The sequence below is a fragment of the Sinohyriopsis cumingii genome, chromosome 17 (assembly GCF_028554795.1).
Source record: "Sinohyriopsis cumingii isolate HCF-2022 chromosome 17, ASM2855479v2, whole genome shotgun sequence".
Lineage (NCBI taxonomy): Eukaryota > Metazoa > Mollusca > Bivalvia > Unionida > Unionidae > Sinohyriopsis > Sinohyriopsis cumingii.
The window spans coordinates 114,788,716-114,810,668 of NC_142977.1; the positions used below are offsets into that span (position 1 = coordinate 114,788,716).

A 21,953-nucleotide genomic window follows, 5' to 3' on the forward strand; every position below is an offset into this window, starting at 1 on the left:
ACCTACCTACAGTAGCGCGTATTCAGGTCAGCCACTTGCAACACTGTTGCCATTTATCCCCTAGTGTTCAGTACAGTGACGTCACTGAGGCTGGAAGTTTTGAGACTATAAATATCGACTTGGGGATTTCCACATTTTGTAGCTATACATATATACTAGAATTCATAAACAGGAACGTCACTCAAGCTGAGGCTATAAAAAGATAGTGGGATTTTCCAAAGGAAAAACCCACAAGTTGGAGCTATAAATAGATAGTGGGATTTCATAGGAATTTCAGATGATTATAGATACATAGGTATTTATCCACGATCGTCACAGAAGTTGATATTGTAAGTAGTTACTAATTTTATCCATTTTAGTCTAAACCATTGCAACTTAATTTTCGGGGATATGTTTATTTTCCTTTAAATTCTGGGACAATTTCGTCATTTTAACGTTACTTTTAGTCACATCCATTTTGTCGTTGAGTATTTCCTTGATTATAGCTATTTATAGCATCATTACAATTATGCAAATTTTTGAACACCCCAGCAAGATTTCAGGTCTTCGTAATGCTTTATATATAAATCCCACGCTTGTACTAGTGTATGTATGTTTCTGTCTCTGTTGTGTTTGACCCTCTACCATCATTGTCCCTAGATAGTCCCACCATGTTCAATTCCCCTTGACGCTATTCAGATCCACCATGTTCAATTTCCATATGTTAAATTCCCTTGAGGCTATATCCCCCAGGGGTTTCCGTAATGTTAAATTTCCCATTGTCCCTAGACAGTCCCACGATCTATTTCCCATGTTAAATTTCCCATTGTCCCTAGACAGTCCCACGATCTATTCCCCATGTTAAATTCCCATTGTCCCTAGACAGACCCACACTATAGTTCCATGTTAAATTCCCCTTGTCGCTAGAGTGACCCACGATTTATTCCCCATGTTAATTTCCCTTGTCGCTAATCTGACCCACGATTTTTCGCCATGTTAAATTTCCATTGTCGCTAATCTGACCCAGGGGTCTCTGTAATGCTAATTCCCATTGTCGCTAATGTACCCCACCTTACTACTATCATCATAAGTTTTGTGCGTTTCAAAGGAATCATTTATTTAGTATGGTACAGCATTTTTACATGTACAGCTTCTCCTGAAACGTCCATAATATATCTCTCAAATAAAAATTGTTTTAATATTATATTCTTTAGAGCAAATATTGGAGATATTTACTTTTTGTGCATTACGTTCAATATGTATTTAAATAGAACTAATTATAAAAGCATAATTTATGTCATGGATTTGTATGTAAAACCAATCATGCCTTCTCACTTTTTGTCATGTTTTCAAATTTTAGAAACAATTGACGGAAAATATCTGAAAAATCAGTCTTCTCTACATTAAATTTTTAGTATTAAAAAACTCTATGGGACTAATTGAAATTAAGTTCCACCTTGCATTTTGGTATATGAGAGAATTCATGCAACATGGTAAAGAAATCGAAATGTCCTATCCATCTTACTACTTAATCGAGTTTATCGAGTTTATCGTCCGACAAACTGACCTAAAGTATCACACAACTAATCAAACTATGATTGACTGATGGCGAATGTATTGTCAAACAGGCGGGTAAACGCGGGTAACATTATATCCCTGGGTAACATTATAACCCTAGGGTAACATAAGAATCCTAGTCTTAAGGTCATACAATACATTAAGTCACTACAGCATAACATTTATACAAATTAAAAAAAAACAACATAAAAGTATATAAAATATAATATAATTTCACTAAGAATAAATTATTAGTTGAAAATAATGATATGTAACAACGTGTGAAAATTGTAAATTACAATGGATAGATCTATCTATCGAATGTTATGTTGAGGGTTGTGCGTACCTGAATTTTGTCCTTTTTAATAAATTTACTAAATTTGGAGTTCAAGACCCAACCTTGGTTACGAGCTTAGAATGTTATGGTACAGAACTTGTTGATAATTTGATAGACATTTCCATTAGAAAGGATCTATCTAGTGAATTCCAAGGTTTTCTGTAGCGTTATAGTTCACGTGACAGTTTTTATATACATAGAGGTTTTATAAACAAAGTTTTCATTCCTGTTTCATATACGTCGTTTTATATCTATGTGTTTGTAATTGTGTTGAGACTGAATTCAAGAAGAATTATGTTTTGAATTATTCAGTGAAATTACAAAGTGCTCATTGACGTTTTGAATGAAAACAATAATTTGGGATTATTAAGCTCTCATTCTAAGAGAAACATGTTTATTTATAGACTACTGAATCATTCGGAACATTCTATACTTTAGGTCATGTGATATGACATTTAGGATTATTTGGACTCAGTTCACAAAAATGTCTTTTAAGTTTTCAATTTGTAACTTATAAAAGTAGATTATTTGATGACTTTTCTAAACTTGTTGCTTACGTTTCTTTCTGTTACTTAGTATAGGGCTTTGAGAGTAGGACTGTCTATCTATCGATCGATAGATCGATCGATCGTTTGATCTATCTATCTATTTATCTATCTATCTATCTCATTCATATATAAGTCTTCGTACTTAGTTGAGTTTGGCACAAGGTCTGGTTTAGTTCACTGTCACATAGATTTATCAGATGAATTGTGGGAAGTTTCATATTATTGTTGTAAGTAACTAAGTGCGTAGAGTAATTTTATCGTTATCCTCATAATGTCCATTGTCGTCGTCATCATCATCATAACAATGAAAGAACTTCACTGGATAACAATGAATAATTAAGCTAAAGGCTTGTTACGTTATAATTGATTAGGTGTATTCTTGTATCTGTTTAGTGTTATAATTCATTAGGTGTATTCTTCTATCTGTTTAGTGTTTAAAGGAATATATACATAGGAAGGGTGTTTATACTGTGCAGATGTGATGACGAAAGTTCAATGGACATATGGTTCCGACTGACACTACCTGCTTTTAGTAGGATTTAAACCAATATCTGTATGATCACCAGGCAAATCGTTGCACTGGGCTCCAACTATTCGTTATGTACTCACCTATTTCGAACCTTTAGAGACACACCTTCCTTCTATGCACCACTGCCAAAAAAAAGTGTATATTTGTAAGAAAAGAAAATAATGAAAATTTGTGCATCCGTAGCATCAGCTGCTTCTTATTTTGATTGATTTGCAAGCAAGCAAATATAGCTGTCTAACTGACTGAATGAAGCTGTGATATTTTGCACAACATAATCAACAGTTTTCCTATCACAACTGATAATAAATCATTACACACAGTTAAATATTGTATTCCTTCTAGAATATGAGAACGTATCATCTGAACAATGAGCTTGCTACAACCTGAAATCATCCATATTTATGAAGAGAGAGAGAGAGAGAGAGAGAGAGAGACATTACCATATTTTCTGCACACTCCGTTCCCCTAGCTGCATTGTAATATTCGTCGATGCATTCGCCTGTTTCTGGATGTGTACATTGCACGTAGAGACAAATATCTGCAGGATCATCCTAGAAAGAAAAACACATCTCGAGGCGAATGAAAACAATTAATTAACCAGACACGCATGGCTCGGGGCTGTTAGAACACTTAAACCACCACGATGTTATGTTTTGTTCCTCGAACAGTTCTTAATGGCTGGCGACGCTTTGGGATAAAACAACTCAGTTGAAAAGTTAGAGCATGATATATGCGAATCTCAAGGCTTCACAACTCTAATTATTTTCCTTTTATATATATATATATATATATATATATATATATATATATATATATATATATATATATATATATATGAACAAAGGCATATTAAAATATCGGCATGGGTTATCGAACTTGTGCATGTTGTTTCAATGAAAGAGCAATAATAATGCAAAATGATATGTTCAGATCTTGCCGTAAAGCAAGCAAGGTAGTATAGAATGTAATATTGTATTCTCAAAAGCAGTTATTGCAATATAACAACCATTTTACTTAAACTTGTTGGAAGCTTCATTAATTGAGGGACCATTTTTAAATGACAGATGAACCGTTTAAGCCTCGTAAAGACTAGTATAAGACAAACTCATTTGTGTATAATACGTTTTCTTGTATTAATATATGTTTGTTTACCCTAAGAGCCTTCTATTGATGCCATTAATTAATCAGCTTATTGCAGCTTTGCAGAAGCTTGAATGATTTTACTGCTTCATGAATAATGTTAGGATCGAATGTTCCAATGTGATCGATTTGATCGAATGTTCCAATGTGATCGATTTGATCGAATGTTCCAATGTGATCGATTTGATCGAATGTTCCAATGTGATTGATTTGATGCCCGTCATCTTCGAACTTGTCCTCATACTAGTTTGTATCAATGAATTGATGTTTCAAACCGTGACCTAATTTTTATCAAAATAGGCTCGGTATAACATCAATGTTTATATATATGGAACTTTGTACTGGGGTCAAAGGTAATGTATTTCCTTGACTGTGATCTATTTTTATCCCGTTGAATGATGTATATCCTACACTTTAAATCCTACTTGTAGCGTTGCTTGATCCGTTTTCTTTGTTATACTCAAATGGAATACATCATCATGTACTAAGATCGGTTTGGGAACGATATCTTTCGATAATTTTTCAGATTTAGGTTCATCTGTATATATTTTCACATTATTCAAACTAAAGAAGTTCTCCTAAGAATCCATCGTTGCTAACAGGTATTTAACTCCCTTGTGATTTGTCCTTAGAATACAAAGCATTATACTATTTCGAATTTGAAGCCTAATTAAAGGTAAAGCTTGAGATGTCGATAACGAATGATGTCTAGTTTTTTTTTTTCTGTAGGCATACGCGTCTGGCTTAGATTTTAGTGTTGATGACATCATTATTAGGTTCATCGTCAATGTCACATCATTTAAGGGTAACCTTCTTGACAAATCTTCTCTTGATTAGTGTGTAGTGCTATTACTTTGAACTGTTTAAAGGGACAAATGACGGCTGCAATGCTTGTACAGGATACAATACTTTTTAACTGAATTACCAAAATAGTTGAGGTACTCATACGGCTAAATGACTTTTTGCCTAAATGTAGGTTGAGAATTTTTAAAGTACCTAATTATCAGTGCAAACTTTGTCACCTACTGTTTAATTAACTACTCATCAGCATGCCCCATGAACAGAGAGCTTTGTGCAATTCTACTTGTTTTAATCTTCCAGAACTTTCTTATAGCCTGTTTTCTATTCCATCAGTAACGAAGTCCTTGCGTAAACGAGACACAATTCATATTGGACCCTGGAAGTGTGTTTACACCGTTTCTATGATTTTCCTAATTCCATGATGAACTGATATAATTCACATTGAAACGCACGAAATCAATTTTCCCATCTTTGCAACACAGTTCTGTACTTTGAGTTCGTGTTTATTCATTTTTCTTTCCCAAATCCATTCAAAATCTCAATCAATGACACGTAGCTTTAACTTCAGAATGATAATTATTTTTGATGTTCAATCCAACAACATGTCTGCACTATTTTGTACATCGAAATCTAATCATTTTTATTCGGTTAGTTTTTCTGTTGTCATATAGTAATACAATATTTTCTTTTAGTTTTTTCTTCTTCTGTTTTTGGCTTTATCGTTTTACATCCATAAAAGCCAAGATAGTTTTATTTCCAAAAGTAATGATATCTTTCTCCTCCATCGAAAATTATCAAATATCAACGTGCATATACTTTTCCTTCGGTTGAACATTAAATGAACTAATGCATGTATCATCAATACACATTCCGTATAACAGTTACTAATTTGGAACATTTCAATGATTTCATATTCAGAAACAAAGATACTTTTGTCGTTGGCAAATGCCCCGGTATCTCATTATTATTCATTGGAATTACACAGTTCTCACTTAAATTTGGACTAAAACACTACTTTGGGATTATTGAGGAATCATTCAAAGACATTCCAGATTTTATCCTCATTCTGCATCAAGACTATGGTACACCAACTCATTCAAGACTATCGATACATCAGCACATCCAAGACAACTGTAATTCATTCTTAATATTTTATACTTTTGGACTTCTGATAGAACATTTAAGATTTAATTCATAATACTAAGTTACTTTTTAATTCCCATCTTTTGTTTTAAGAAAATCAATATTTTGTTGAATTTTACAAACATTGCTGGCTTTGCTTCTTACTGTTATATAATTTAAGACTCTAGAGTCCTTATATTCTCGATTGAATTAGCTCCACAGTAATTTCCTATTTGTAATTAGTTCAACAATAAGTACGTATTTCCTAGATGAATTATTCATCGCATATCTGGTTTAATATGTTTTTTTTTCCATTATCGTTGGTCTATCATATTTATATAGCAGTGAAACACGTTAGTAATTATAAACCACTATTTTGTATCAGCGTCTATGTTAAGGTTCACGAAATCAATAGTTTTGTATTTATACTCATTATTAATGTGTGTAATTTATTGCAGTGCTTTTCCATGTTTTTTCCGCAGTGTTCATGTGGATATTTTTCAGTATTTTTTAAATATCTTTTCGACGTTCTTTTATACTTTGCATATTTATTAATCAAGAACATCACTATGGTAGCACAAATATACATGTCATTCGGATAAATACTACAGAGATCCTCTTGTTATGAATGAAAGCTTTAAAATAGCGACCAATCGGAATACTTTTCTCTCTCTTTTACGGCATTAACTCTGTTGAGTGTGGTAGTCAGTTCAGGCCGTTGGATAGAATCAAATGGGGATAAAACACAGTTTAGTAATTGTATGTTTTCCTTCAGGAATAAAAAGTTACCTACATATGTTAATTAAGTAATGACTACGAATTTCAAATATTTCCCTCTTATATTTTAAAAGCTAGGTGAATGTAATATTATGATGAACTCTACGAAAACTGCAAATAATTTGCCAGCAGAAACAGCAGAAACAGCAAATGTATATAAACAACAAAACAATCAAGTTAAGAAAATATACAAGCAAGAAATAAAAATTTTGTGAGGAAAATATAGCCAAACATGACAAGAAACTCATAAAGGAGGAAAAATGTGTAACTTGATTTTGAATGAGCTTGAAATAAAAAATGAAAAGCGAATTGTATAATATTCAGTCCTTCAAAATGTAGTTTCTTTTTAAAAGCTAAAAATGCTGAGTATATAACCTTACTTTGGATCTCGTTCTTTTCCCATACAAGATGTCGGAAGAAATGCACGATAGCATTGTATTACATGAAACTGCATGTACAGACAGCAATACAGCATCATATTGAAGACAGAACTTACAAATTGATGGAGACCCGGAAATGAGCGTTGGGCATATATGCCAGTGAACTTACAAACTGAAGGGGACCTGGGAATGAGCGTTGGGCATATACGCCAGTGAAGCAAAGCCAGTTAGGTTTGCAATAAATTGAATATAAAAGGGTTCTGATCAAAATAGATTATGTTTTCTTGGTAGAAAATCAACATGATTCAATGAATATTATATTTGTAACAATTACAAATATTCAGTCCTAGAAAGAGAGATGGCTTCATAATATTAGCATATTATATGCCTAACATGATATATTTTACATGTTTTGGTATTCTTGGGGGAGGGAGGGTGTGTGCAAAAAATATGTTCTTGAGTTCGCTTTATGCAGTGGCTTCGTCCTCCCCCAAAATAATAAACGCTTCAGAAAATCAAACATATTATCCATCAACCCATACTATATATCTTGATTTTCCATATTGGTTTCCACACAGTATTTGTTCTGGACAATATACCATATACAGGCTTCTTTATGATAAATTAATTGCTGTTGAAATAAAACAATAACCTCATCTGGACGTCTTTAAGAAAAATGACTTGCCCTTGAAATAAAACAATTACCCTTTTCTTGGCGTCGTTATCATCAATGACTTGCCCTTGAAATTAAACAATATTCATTGCTTAAACTACTTATTATAAATGACTTGCCCTTGAAATTAAACAATATACATTGCTTAGACTATTTATTATAAATGACATGCCCTTGAAATTATACAATGTACATTGCTTAGACTATTTATTATAAATGACTTGCCCTTGAAATAAAACAATAACCCTTTTCTTGGCGTCCTTATCATAAATGACCTTGAAATTAAACAAGACGCTACTTCTACAGAGTAGGACAGTTCAAAGATCAAGGTCGCAGGTGCCTCTGAGAAAAAAATAAACTATAGCCACAAGAAGGAAAATGACATTACATTGTTGAGACTATTTTGTACACAGGGCAGAGTAATACTGAAGTTCTATGCTGCATGCACTTGCTTCATATGTCAGAAAGGTTTCTATTGCTTACAAACATAAAATACATTAAAAAAAGGTGACTTAATTGTATTGTCAGTCGTTTCAGGACTTTATGTTCTTTTTGTGTTCACTTTATGTATATCAGATATGTTATCCATGAGATCCAAACTAAATGGATCAATGAAAATATGAAGAGCGGAAAATATAATAATAATAAGATGATGATGATGATGATGATGATGATGATGATGATGATGTCTTGCAGCATCTAGGTGATAAGTTTTTGCCGCAACTAGTCCAGACAAATCCAAATCACTGCATGAAAAGTGTTTAGGTATGTAGTCGAATTGTTACATATAAAAGAACAAAATTAATGCGATCAACAATAATTAGCTTACAGCTAGCTGACTTTTAATAGCCCCCAATAGTTACTGTAAAAAAAATGATGAAAAAAACAAATTTAGACTAAAGTAATTTTGACAACGAAATAGATAATAATAATAATAATAATAATAATAATAAGGACTTTGTATAGCGCCTAATCTTTAGAAGCTCTAAGCGCTTTATAACATTAACCAAAACCTAGAAGATAGAAAACATATAATGATATGATTACAAACACAAACACCATGAAATTATAAAACATAAAAAACATGCTGAGAATATTTAAGATAGGAAACATTATTAGGTCTTTAAGTTTGTTCTTGCAGTCGAAATAAGTGAGTTTTGAGAGCACTCTTGAATGGGATCACTGTGTCTTTGTGTCTAAGTTCAGTGGGAAATTCATTCCACGTTGCAGGGCCCTGGTATGCAAAAGAACGCTGTCCATATGACTTTGCTTTCATTGTGGGAATAATGAGTATACGATTGTCAGAAGAGGAGCGTAATTATCTTGCTGGTGTGTACACATGGGTGAGGTCGGATATGTATGTTGGACTAGAGTCCGACAGTGAAACGTAGCACAGAGAACAAATTTTGTGTTTGATTCTGGATACCAATGCTACTCAAGGATTGTGTCATTCAAGCACCTCCTTTATAACTAACGATCTTTTGCATCTTTGTTTTATCTTTACATTGAAAGTTCGTCTTTTAGAATCCATATATTTTGTTTATAATTAGTACTATCTATCCAATATTTAGCTGAGATATTTCAAAACCATATACCTAACATATCCATCCACCCAATAACATACTCCCCCACTAATAAACCTAATGTTACAAGTCATGAAAGAGATCAAGCAATACAAGTAGTTACACAATAATGAGTTGGTACAAAAGACGTTAATATTAGTTTTGTAGTTTTTGGAAATCATTTTTGGAAACTGTGCTTGAGAATATGTTGTCCGCGTGAATTCATAGAAGCTGGAGTTAACTGCATGAATGTCACAAGCTTTGAGTTGCATTGGAGTTAACTGCATGAATATCACAAGCTTTGAGTAGCATTGAAGTTAACTGCATGACTGTCACAAGCTTTGAGTAGCATTGAAGTTAACTGCATGAAGGTCACAAACTTTGAGTAGAACTAGAGTTAAATGCATGACTGTCACAAGCTTTCGGTAGCACTGAAGTTAACTGCCTGAATGTCACAGGCTTTGAGTAGCACTGGAGTTAACTGCCTGAATGTCACAAGCTTTGAGCAGCACTGAAGTTCATTGCATGAATGTCACAAGCTTTGAGTAGCACTGGAGTTAACTGCCTGAATGTCACAAGCTTTGAGCAGCACTGAAGTTCATTGCATGAATGTCACAAGCTTTGAGTAGCACTGGAGTTAACTGCCTGAATGTCACAAGCTTTGAGTAGCACTGGAGTTAACTCCATGAATGTCACAAGCTTTGAGTAGCACTGGAGTTAAATGCATGACTGTCACAAGCTTTCATCAGCATTGAAGTTAACTGCATGAAAGTCACAAGCTTTGAGTAGCACTGAAGTTAACTAAATGAATGTCACAAGCTTTAAGTAGCACTGGAGTTAAATGCATGACTGTCACAAGCTTTCATTAGCATTGCAGTTAACTGCATGGATGTCACAAGCTTTGAGTAGCACTGAAGTTAACTAAATGGATGTCGCAAGCTTTGAGTAGCACTGGAGTTAACTGCATGAATGTCACAAGCTTTAAGTAGCACTGGAGTTAAATGCATGACTGTCACAAGTTTTGAGTAGCACTGAAGTTAACTGCATGAATGTCACAAGCTTTGAGTAGCATTGAAGTTAACTACATGAATGTCATAAGCCTCGAGTAGCATTGAAGTTAACTGCATGACTGTCACAAGCTTTGAGTAGCATTGAAGTTAACTGCATGAATGTTACAAGCTTTGAGTAGCACTGAAATTAACTGCATCAATGTTATTAGCTTGGTTTAGCAATGGAGTTATAGACTGCGCTACAAACATTGTTTGTGCATCAATAATTATAATGAAACAACTACTGTTGATCAAAAATAGTAATGATAATAATAATGATAATAATAATAATGACTTGTATTATCTAGGTCATATTAATTCGCTACCATAACTAGTCCGTACATCATATACAGTATGTCAATTATCCCATTGAGGATATATCTGACATCTCGATAATACAACGAATACAATTCATCTAATTCTTATATTCATTCATATGTAATATACAGAGCTAACTATATCAATGTAATCTATTCCACTGCATAATCATATGCATTTCTACTAACAAATGCCGTTCGAATATATATGAGGTCTGTCACAGATAGGTGTATATGTGTATAAACATAAATAAACCATGTCAGTAAGCGATAAAATGTGTCCCCCCAAGGGTGAGGTGCTATTAAAGCCTAAGACCTCGGGAGATTCTGTGAGAATGGTCATATGTATATACTTTCATCATCGCGGACATCGTGGCCGTAGGTAGTTCAAAAGTGATCCTCTACTTTGTAAATGTGAGGCCAAAATCTAGTACCTGGATGTTGTTCTTCTTCTGGGTCTAACGCCATTTTTAGTAAATGATAGCCTTTGCGAGGCGTCCAGAATATCTGGCGAAAGAAGACCCCAGGAAAACGCCGAGAAGAAACCACAGACCCACGGGAGGCTAAAATCAAGCATTCTTGCCTACACGCACCATCATACCCGTAGACTTGAACCTACACAGACAGAGGTGTAGTGATCTGTAAATGGGAATACGTTAGACCACTTGGCCATATGCGTGTATATATTTGTACTAGAAAATGTACACTTTTACATATAAATAGTAAGGGTATGCCCTATGACCTAGTATAACATGAATTACTCATTCACTTTAAAGATTCGTATACAAAATTGAAATAACATAACTTTAAACCACATACCCATATCCACTCAGTTCATAGTCGTAATTGAAATGTAATTTTAAAGAAGAAAAGATGGAGTTTGGTCAATTGTGGAGTTAGTTTCGCTTATTGCATGGCATACTCCTTGCATGGAATGGAAATGCACTCACGCACTCAAACAAAAGCTCACAGACAAATACAAGCATACACACATGCACAAACTCAAAATTTACATACCTGACAGAACGTAGAGGTAGGACCATAAATAAACCGACATTGCTCATTGAGACTATATGCCTCCCCTGGCAGTTTCATCGTATAATACATCCATTCCGTCTCGTTGAAGAAAGCACCCATAGTCTTCACACAATTTCTGAAAAATCAAAATTGACTATTTATTATGAAAGATAGATTGACTTGCATGGTACATACCTACCAGTCTTCTTACGTACTTACATGCATACGTATATACATACCTAACAATATACCTACCTACGTACATACATATAAAAGTATTTCGTGTTTCGGCTCTTTTAAACAGCAACAAGGAAACAGTGAGCACACCAAGCTTGTTGTTGTTGTTGTTGTTGCTGTTGGGTTTAACGTCATTTTTCAGCACACGATAGGCTATACATGGCGGCCAGTATTAATGGTGGAGGAAGAAGCCGAGAAAACACCGGAAAGAACCACCGACCCACGAGAAGCTACTGGCAAGCTTTCTCACATACCCACATTGGCCGAATCCAAGACTCTAACTCACGCACACAGAAGTGAGATGGCAGTGATCCGTAACGGAGAGCGCGTTAGACCACTCAGCCACTCGGGGCCCCCCACCAAGCTTTGTAAAATTTAGCAAATAATTTATTCCCCTAGGAAAAAAAGGAAAAAAGGAGAAAAAGACCTTACGGTTTTACGAATCTAATCCAAAAATAATCCAAGAGTTAAAAATTAGAAGTCCTAGAAATAAAAGTCCTAAAATCCAAGATGGAAGATGATGACGTATGCAATAGCCAGTGTTGTCCTGATGTGTGAACAGTTCCTTGTTGAACCACAAAAACTAATATTCCAGTTTTGAATTCCGAATAAAATTTCAATAAATGTCCTTGTCCAAGAATTCTGTATGAACACTTAAATATTTCCAAAGAAAAGAATTAATAATTAAATAAAATAGAATTTCAACTCAAACCGGTCACATCACAACACCTTTAAGTGTCAACGATTTATAGCCAAACTGACTAAATTCTCTATGGAAAGAGTTGTACACTAATTTAAGACGCTAAACAGATTCCCGTATGAAGATCATGTGATCACTTTCACAAACAACGTATAAATTGTTTGCATGCCTAACATCACGTTCTCTTAGTATGGAATCGACAAAAAAAAAACATGGATTCTACTCTAAGAAAGAATAAAAAAGCTGATTACTTCAACTCATTGACTTCTGAATCAAGGTCAGGAACTAGGTCATCATCAGATACAAAATTTCTATTATTAGGTGTTTACGAAACAAATAGTCAGGTTAAACTAATTTCTGGAAAATGTCAAATCCAGTAAATAAAATTACATTACAATAGCATGTAATGGAATTAAAAAATTTAAAACAGCCAGACAATTAAATTAAATCACATAAAGATTAAATCAAATATACATAACAACTGAGATAGACTGATATATGCATACAAATATAGATAAAGGTTCTGTCAGTCACCCGTGTTACGACTATATGGTCTTAAACTAAGTAAAAGAAAAGAGCAAGACCAATAAGTTTTGTAAAATTCCATAAATAATTTATTTCCCCTAGAATAGAAAGTGAAAGATGAAAAAGATCTTACAATATTGTGAACTAAATCCTAATAGTCCTAATAGTTCTATCACAAAGTCTAAATGTATTAAGTTCCAACTGAATTTCAGTTGCGTTCAAAATAAATTCCAACACTGAATACAATGATGTGCTTGTACTCTAGAATCAATAAAAAATAATCCATCCAAATTAAAATCTGAACACAATAATAAGACAAAGCCTGCTTCAGATAATAAGGCACGAACGAATATATTTTAAGTTGACAAGTTTAGAAACCCCTCCAATTGATCTGGGTCGCATTTACGATTCTCTGGAAAGGCCCCGTCAAACTAAGTAAAAATTTCTTTTCTGGAACTTTCTAAGGTCAGAATCAAGACTGTACATTTAACTTAAACTGATGTCGATAAATTCGCGATTAATAATTATCTGAATATTTATTCTAAAATTATAGGGAAATATTAACTATACATTATGTTGTTTACAAATTAAATGTCACTGGTCATGTTTACTAATTACTTGATAATTACAGAATACAGATACTCATAACAATTTAATCACTGAAAAACAAGCTAAACAACATTGCAAATTAACTATAAATAACACCCGTGTCGAAGGACGTCTGACAAGAATTCAAGTTTTATAATAAATTCATTTCAGACGTCCTTGTCATGGGTGTTATTAATATTTAATACATACTTGTTCTTTAGTGTCTTCTTGAATGCTTCCACGGAGCAGTTGGAGAAAAGCCAAGGATTTCTTGAGTATGGCTTCTCTGGGTCGAAATCTGATGTTTGGGTACTCATTATAAATGAATCCTCAGCAGGACAAGATATGGCCTCCCTTTCGCCATCGTGTATTGCTCCAAGACTGAAAATAACAAACAGGAAATGCGCATGACTGTACACACGATAATGTGCCGGTGTTAGCTCACTATAGGCGAATGTGATTTGCCAAAAAGACCAACACAAAACTGATCTTATACTCAGGTTGCATAATAGTGTATTTCTTCAACCTGATTGAGGAGATAGCTCAACAACAAAATACAACAAATCGATTCCTGTACTTAAAAGGCAGTAATTACAATATGAATAACTTTGCACCGGCTTCCTGTTACATCTAACTTCTGTCAAGAAAACAATATTTTAGCCTCAAGTAGTATAATACTTGTAAAATGGATCCTTGAAGTTACTGTCTATATATTTATTTATTTTTCTCTCTATATATATATTATTATGTCTTATATATATATATATATATATATATATATATATATATATATATATATATATATATATAACACCACGATAAATATATAGATAGAATAGATATATAGATAGATATATAGATCAATATATTGATAACTTTCTTCTCAATGACCATGAATTCAATACGTACATTGCTATTACAACATCTAAATTTAGATTGTGGTATACTAGCCCTAGCCTCTGATCTAGTAAGTAATTCTCCTCAACGCCTAAGAATAATTATGAATTCCTACATTCTATTGTTGTGATAGTCACATGTAAAAACATCTTCAGTTTTCTTTTTGTTATGCATTGTTGTATATTGTGTACTTAACTGGTATTTTTAGACTGTAGATTGTAGTTTAAGCTAATGGTCATTTGTAAAGAACATATTTAGATAACCAACTTTTGTCTATATTTGTAAACTTTAAATAAGTTGATTACTGATACTTTTGTTCAAGGTCTAGCTTTATTAACAAAAAGTTTAGAATGTGCTGGAAGCGAACTTTTGACCTACCTCCTGGTCATTCTATTGTGGCTTAGGTTTTTATACAAAGTTTGTGGTCAACATAGTTATTCAGATTACGATCACTCAGTGAATTATTTACTGCTGTGTCCAAAGTAGTGTAGTGGGAATTAGCATTACAGAAACCCCTGGGATGATATAGTCTCAAGATTTATAGCCTCAATGTGAAAATACATTACAGACCTCCCTGGGATGATATAGCCTAAAACGTTTTTTTTAGCGTACCCTGGGACGATATAGCCTCAAGGCAATATCTAGCCTCAAGGGAAATTGAACATGGGGAATATTGGGTTGTAAGGGAAAATGGAGATTGGTAACAATGTGGCAACTAGGGAGGTGACGTCACAGTACCAAGCAAAGAGCGGGTGTACAGAGATAACACAGACAAGAAACAAGACACAAACACTTCTACAACATTTTAAAAAAATATTTGGGAGGCAAGAAAGAAATTTCTTTTCCAGGCATATGAATGGCCCTGAAAAGGGCCATTGTGTTCTTATATTTTCTTAAATTCTTCAACCATCTTCTGACTTTCTCCATCATTCCTTTCTTCTTCTTCGTTATCTATGTCTCTGGCACCCATTCGGGATGGCCCACGGCTCTAAATTTATCTTGTATCCTGATCCAATTGTTATTCAGTTGGTCAAAGACCTCTTTCTTCTTTAAGTTTTCCTTGTTCTTTCTTTCTTTACTCCATTTTTCTTTGATCTTCTTGTCTTCTACCTCCATCACCTTTCTCATAAGTTATTCAGCTTTCTTGAGCTTGTTCAGACCCCTTTTGACAAATGGCCACTCTGACCATTGCACCATACTTTTCAAAAAACACCTTACTTCGATAACGTTATCCAGAGCCTGTTTTAAGTTCCCACTCTGACATATGGTGGATTAATCAACCCTCTTAACTTCTTCACTTCTTCTTCTATTATCTCCTCTATCTTCTCCCTGGCTACTTTTAGTTTGTTAGCAAAGTCCAGGTTGTTTCTTATCCTCCATTCTTTTTCAGTTCTTTCCACTGCAATTCAGCATCTATCATCCAATAGTAACTCTCCTTAAAGTTGTTGAACAGGTCTGAAGCTGCTGTAATCTTGTTCTTTCGGTTATTCCGTAGAATGGCGCGAATGACAGACGCTTGGGTTTTATCTGTCAAGCACGGAAGTGAAGGAAAACATCCCCTACTTTTCTTTTCTCATATTATCTACTATCCACACAAAGGTAATGAGACCAAAAACTAACCAAAAAATCTACAATCCACATACGCGAAGAAGCAAAAAACATAACCATAATATACTATCCACATACGCGAAGAAGCAAAAACATAACCATAATATACTATCCACACACGAGAAGAAGCAAAAATCAACCATAATATACTAACCACACACGCGAAGAAGCATAAACATGACAAAAATATACCATCCACACACGAGAAGGAGCAAAAACTAACCACAAATATACTATCCACACACGGGAAGGTGCAAAAACATAACGATAATCTACTATCCACACACGCGAAGTAGTAAAATCTAACCCAAAATCTACTATCCAAACAGAAGGAAAGTTAAAAACCACACAGTCTACTACCTATACCTATACGTACGTGAGCGCTTAAAAACCCCAATAATCTACTATCCACACACGGAAAGGTGCCATAACTAACCACATTATCTACTATCCACACACGCAAAGAAGCCAAAACATAACCAAAATATACTATCTACACACGGAAAGGTGCCATAACTAACCACATTATCTACTATCCACACACGCGAAGAAGCAAAATCTAACCAAAAATTTACTATCCACACACGAGAAGGAGCAAAAACTAACCACAGATATACTATCCACACACGGGAAGGAGCAAAAACATAACCAAAATATACTATCCACACACACGAAGAAGCAAAATCAAAACCAAAATATACTATCCACACGCGCGAAGAAGCAAAATCTGACACAAATTATACTATCCATACACGGGAAGAATAAAAAAACAAAAATTTACTATCCACACACGAAAAGTAGAAAATCAAACCCCAAATATACTATCCACGCACGCGAAGAAGCATAAACATAACCATAATATACTATCCACACACGGGAAGGTGCAAAAGCATAACCATAATCTACTATCCACACACGCGAAGTAATAAAATCTAACCTAAAATCTACTATCCAAACAGAAAGAAAGTTAAAAACCACACACTCTACTATCTACACAAACGTACGTGAGCGCTTAAAAAACCAATAATCTACTATCCACACACGGAAAGGTGCAATAACTAACCACATTATCTACTATCCACACACGCAAAGAAGCCAAAACATATCCAAAATATACTATCTACACACAGAAAGGTGCCATAACTAACCACATTATCTGCTATCCACACACGCGAAGAAGCAAAATCTAACCCAAAATGTACTATCTACACACGAGAAGGAGCAAAACTAACCACAAATATACTATCCACACGCGGGAAGGAGCGAATATATAACCAAAATATACTATCCACACACACGAAGAAGCAAAATCGAAACCAAAATATACTATCCACACACGCGAAGAAGCAAGATCTAACACAAATTATACTATCCATACACAGGAAGAATAAAAAAACAAAAATTTACTATCCACACACAAAAAGCAGAAAATCAAACCCAAAATATACTATCCACGCACGCGAAGAATCATAAACATAACCATAATATACTATCCACACACGGGAAGGTGCAAAAGCATAACCAAAATCTACTATCCACACACGCGAAGAAGCAAAATCTAACCCAAAATGTACTAACAATACAGAAGGAAAGTTATAAACCACACACTCTACTATCTACACAAACGTTCGTGAGCGCTTAAAAGCCCCAATAATCTACTATCCACACACGGAATGGTGCCATAACTAACCTATTATCTACTATCCACACACGTGAAGAAACAAAATCTAACCCAAAATCTACTATCCACACACGAGAAGGAGCAAAAACGAACCACAAATATACTATCCACACACGAGAAGGAGCAAAAACTATTATATACTATCCACAAACCCCAATATCTACTATCCACACACGGGAAGGAGACAAACAAACCCCAAATATACTATCGACATAGAGGGAAGAAGAAAAAACTCTTATATACTGTCCACAAACCCCAATATCTACTATCCACACAAGGAAGGAGAGAAACAAAACCCTAAATATACTATCCACATAGAGGGAAGAAGAAAAACCTATTAAATACTATCCACAAACCCCAATATATACTATCTACACACGGGAAAGAGAAAAACAAATCCCAAAATATACTATCCACACGGAAAGGAGAAAAACCAAACCCCTTTATAAACTATCTACACATGGGAAGAAGAAAAAAAAACTAGTATATAGAAAAAATTCCAAACTATACTATCCACACGCGGAAGGAGAGAAAACAAACACCAAACGTATTATCAACACAGAGGGGAGGGAAAACAAGCTCCAGATACACTATGTACACAGAGAGCAGGGAAGAAAACCAAATCCCATATCTACTATCCACACAGAGGTGAAAATTAAATTATGAGAGGCCACTCATATGCCTAGAAAAGAATTGATTTTCATGCCTCCCCCAATTGTTTTAATTAAAAATGTTATATAAGTGTGTGTCTCTTGTCTCTTGTCTGTGTTATCTCTGTACACCCGCTCTTTGCTTGGTACTGTGACGTCACCTCCCTAGTTGCCACATTGTTACCAATCTCCCCTACCGTGCTGTCAGACGCTATACAGACTCCACTATCCCTTACAAACCCAATAGTCCCCATATTCAATTTCTCTTGAGGCTAGATACTGCGGTGAGGCTATATCGTCCCAGGGTATGCTAAAAAAACGTTTTAGGCTATATCGTCCCAGGGAGGTCTGTAATGTATTTTCCCATTGAGGCTATAAATCTTGTGGCTATATCGTCCAGGGGAGTCTGTAATGCTAATTCCCATCGAGGCTATATCGTCCAGGGGAGTCTGTAATGCTAATTCCCATTGAGGCTATATCGTCCAGGGGAGTCTGTAATGCTAATTCCCATCGAGGCTATATCGTCCAGGGGAGTCTGTAATGCTAATTCCCATCGAGGCTATATCGTCCCACTATACACTACTGTCCAGATATAATTCATGATTAGTTATTTAAATCATATATTGGAATTACTAAAACGCTCATTGACAGGATAAACACAATATTCGAATTATTGTGTATTCATTCAAGGATATTCAGTATTACATCTGTGTGGCTCATCAGTTCATTCCGGAAAATTTGAATTCATCAGATCATTCATTAATTTTCGACTTGTGATAGAACAATGAGGATAATTTGGGATCTGATTCACAATAATTTATATTCCTCTTAAATTATCACTTTTAACTTAAGGACTAAAATGCACTGTTGAATTTTACTAAACTTGATGATTGTACTTCTTTCTGTTACTTAGTTTGAGACCATAGAGTCGTAATATTGTTCAGCGGGGTATATTATTAAGACTATCCAATTGACATATGTTTTATAGATGAATGTTGTAAGAAAAAGATGGCTTTAAAAGACCGCTGGCCAATGTAATCCCTCTGCTTTGTAGGACTCTTAGATACTTGCATTTTTATTTCTACAAGTGCAGGATCAGCCAAATGGTCTGCCAGGGGTCTAAGTAGGTCACATCTGTGGTTTATACCATATCGCATGGTCGGTCTAGCAGTAAGTCCTCTCTTTGACAACTACTAAGTAGCATGGTCTGTCAAGCGGCCTGTCAGTGGCTTCAGCAGGTCACTTATGCGATTTATACATTCGTACATATGCAGTTAAAGTTTTTTTTTTTAAATTTAGCAAATTTTAAGAACGTTTCACAACTTATTTCATACTAATCTGTCGATCAGTATTAACTTTTACGGTGTTATGACTCTATGGTCTTAAACTAAGTAACAGAACTAGCAAAGCCAACAAGTTTTTATAAAATCGACAAATACGTTGAATACTTTTTCAGATATACTATGAACATTTTAAGAGGAATGTACGGTATTACTGGTTAAATCCCAAACAATCCTGAAAGTTCTATCATAAGTCTAAAAGTATAGAGTGCTCCGAATGAAATCCAATCTTGAATGTGCTGATGTATCAAGTGTCTCGATGTATCATAATGATATTATCAGAATATCTTGGAATGAATTCAAAATAAACCCAAACTTTTGTTAATCCAGTCATTAAGAATTTTAGTATTTCTAAAGAATGATTTAAATAATGATTTCTCTTTAATTATGTCTGAACACAGCTAAAAATGATTTCAATTCACTAAAATTAAAAAAGGAATGAATAATTTCGTTGATCACAACCTTATAAAAAGTAAGACTAGATCTGGAATTCAGATATTAGTAAACAACTTATGTATAACTTACAAACATGGTCAGCTGTCTAAACATGTTGTTTGCAAATGACTATTAGTCTATGTATAACTTACACACATGGTTAAGAGCAAAACAGAAATACATAACATACAGAAATAACGATTTATGAAACCCGCTGTGATAACAGAAGGTTTGTGGATTGTCCTCAAATCCGAGAGGTTAGTTGATTATTTTATATTCGTATCTTACGTTGATTCTATAATAATTAAATCATCATTTTTGTCGGCCCGTGGTTTGGTACTTAAGATATAGGAAACAGGAAAATCTTGGAGGAAACCACCGATCATGGATAGGTATCATTAACATGTGAAAATCAGGAACCCTAAGCGTGGATCGAGAAGTGCAAAGATCAAAATACGGGGTACCTTGAACATGCAAGGACTCAACTTACCTGTGTCCAAGTTCGTGTGCTGCTGTGCACACGGTCACAAACATATCTCTGCTCTCGATAACTGAAATTCTCCGATCGACATCACATACTCCCGATTGTGGTGTACGACCTAAAGTACAAAACGGTTGCATATCATATTTTTATTCTTCAAAGTTAACGTTGAAAACCATTTACTTATTTTGAGATTAATAGCAAAACATCCCGATTTAAAACGGGCACTAAACCATTAAGACATGGTGCAAATTTATTGCCATCATTTCAATGAAATGCCTTCCTACATGAAGTTCACATAACGCATTGCAATAACGTAGTAAACGTGAGTGAAATGTAAATATAATACCAAGATCATATCGTCGATATCAACAGGTATTCGAATATGAAGACAGTGACTACACCCAAAGCCAATATAGATATTTGCTGACCTTAGCGTGTGACTATGGAATGGATTTAATGGTTACTGCAAGACCCCGAAAGTCGTCATGGTAACAAAAGAGGCCATTCATTCTAAAAACAAAAACACGCGAGCATCGGGATTGGTTTGATGAAACGAACATGTCATTCAGCTCATCCGGGATAAGAAACAAGTATATGTGGAATGGCAAAATGACTTAAATTCCACCTCCGTGGCATACAAATTCAAGCACCTCAGAGGTCAGGCCAATGGAAGAATAGCACAAGAGGAAAGTAAAACGGTGGGACAAGAAGGCCAAGGGAATACAGTGCATGTGTAAAGTGTAGACATTTCACAAGGTATATTCTGGTATGAAGTCATGTCAGTATGTGCCATGTAGACACCTTTACAATGTATATTGTTCTATGAAGTCATGTCAGTATGTGCCATGAAGACACTTTTACAAGGTATGTTGTTCTATGAAATCATGTCAGTATGTGCCAAGGTATATTCTGGTATGAAGTCATTCAGCGTGTGGCATGTAGGCCATTTCACAAGGTATATTCTAGTGTGAAGTCATGTCAGTATGTGCCATTTAGACACCTTTACAATGTATATTGTTC

The 21,953-nt window shown here is 34.7% G+C and overlaps 1 protein-coding gene across 1 annotated transcript in view; it reads right to left on the reverse strand.

The window, feature by feature from the left end:
* The window catches only part of LOC149779703 (metalloprotease mig-17-like), a 61,881-nt gene that overhangs the window by 17,421 nt on the left and 22,507 nt on the right, over positions 1 to 21,953 (reverse strand). The window contains exons 9-13 of the mRNA XM_089938669.1: positions 20,940 to 21,048; positions 14,049 to 14,219; positions 11,789 to 11,924; positions 3,391 to 3,501; positions 3,031 to 3,072 (exon numbers count right to left, since the gene is read on the reverse strand). Coding sequence (XP_089794795.1) covers positions 3,031 to 3,072; positions 3,391 to 3,501; positions 11,789 to 11,924; positions 14,049 to 14,219; positions 20,940 to 21,048 — 569 coding nt within the window. The remainder of the gene's footprint in view (positions 1 to 3,030; positions 3,073 to 3,390; positions 3,502 to 11,788; positions 11,925 to 14,048; positions 14,220 to 20,939; positions 21,049 to 21,953) is intronic.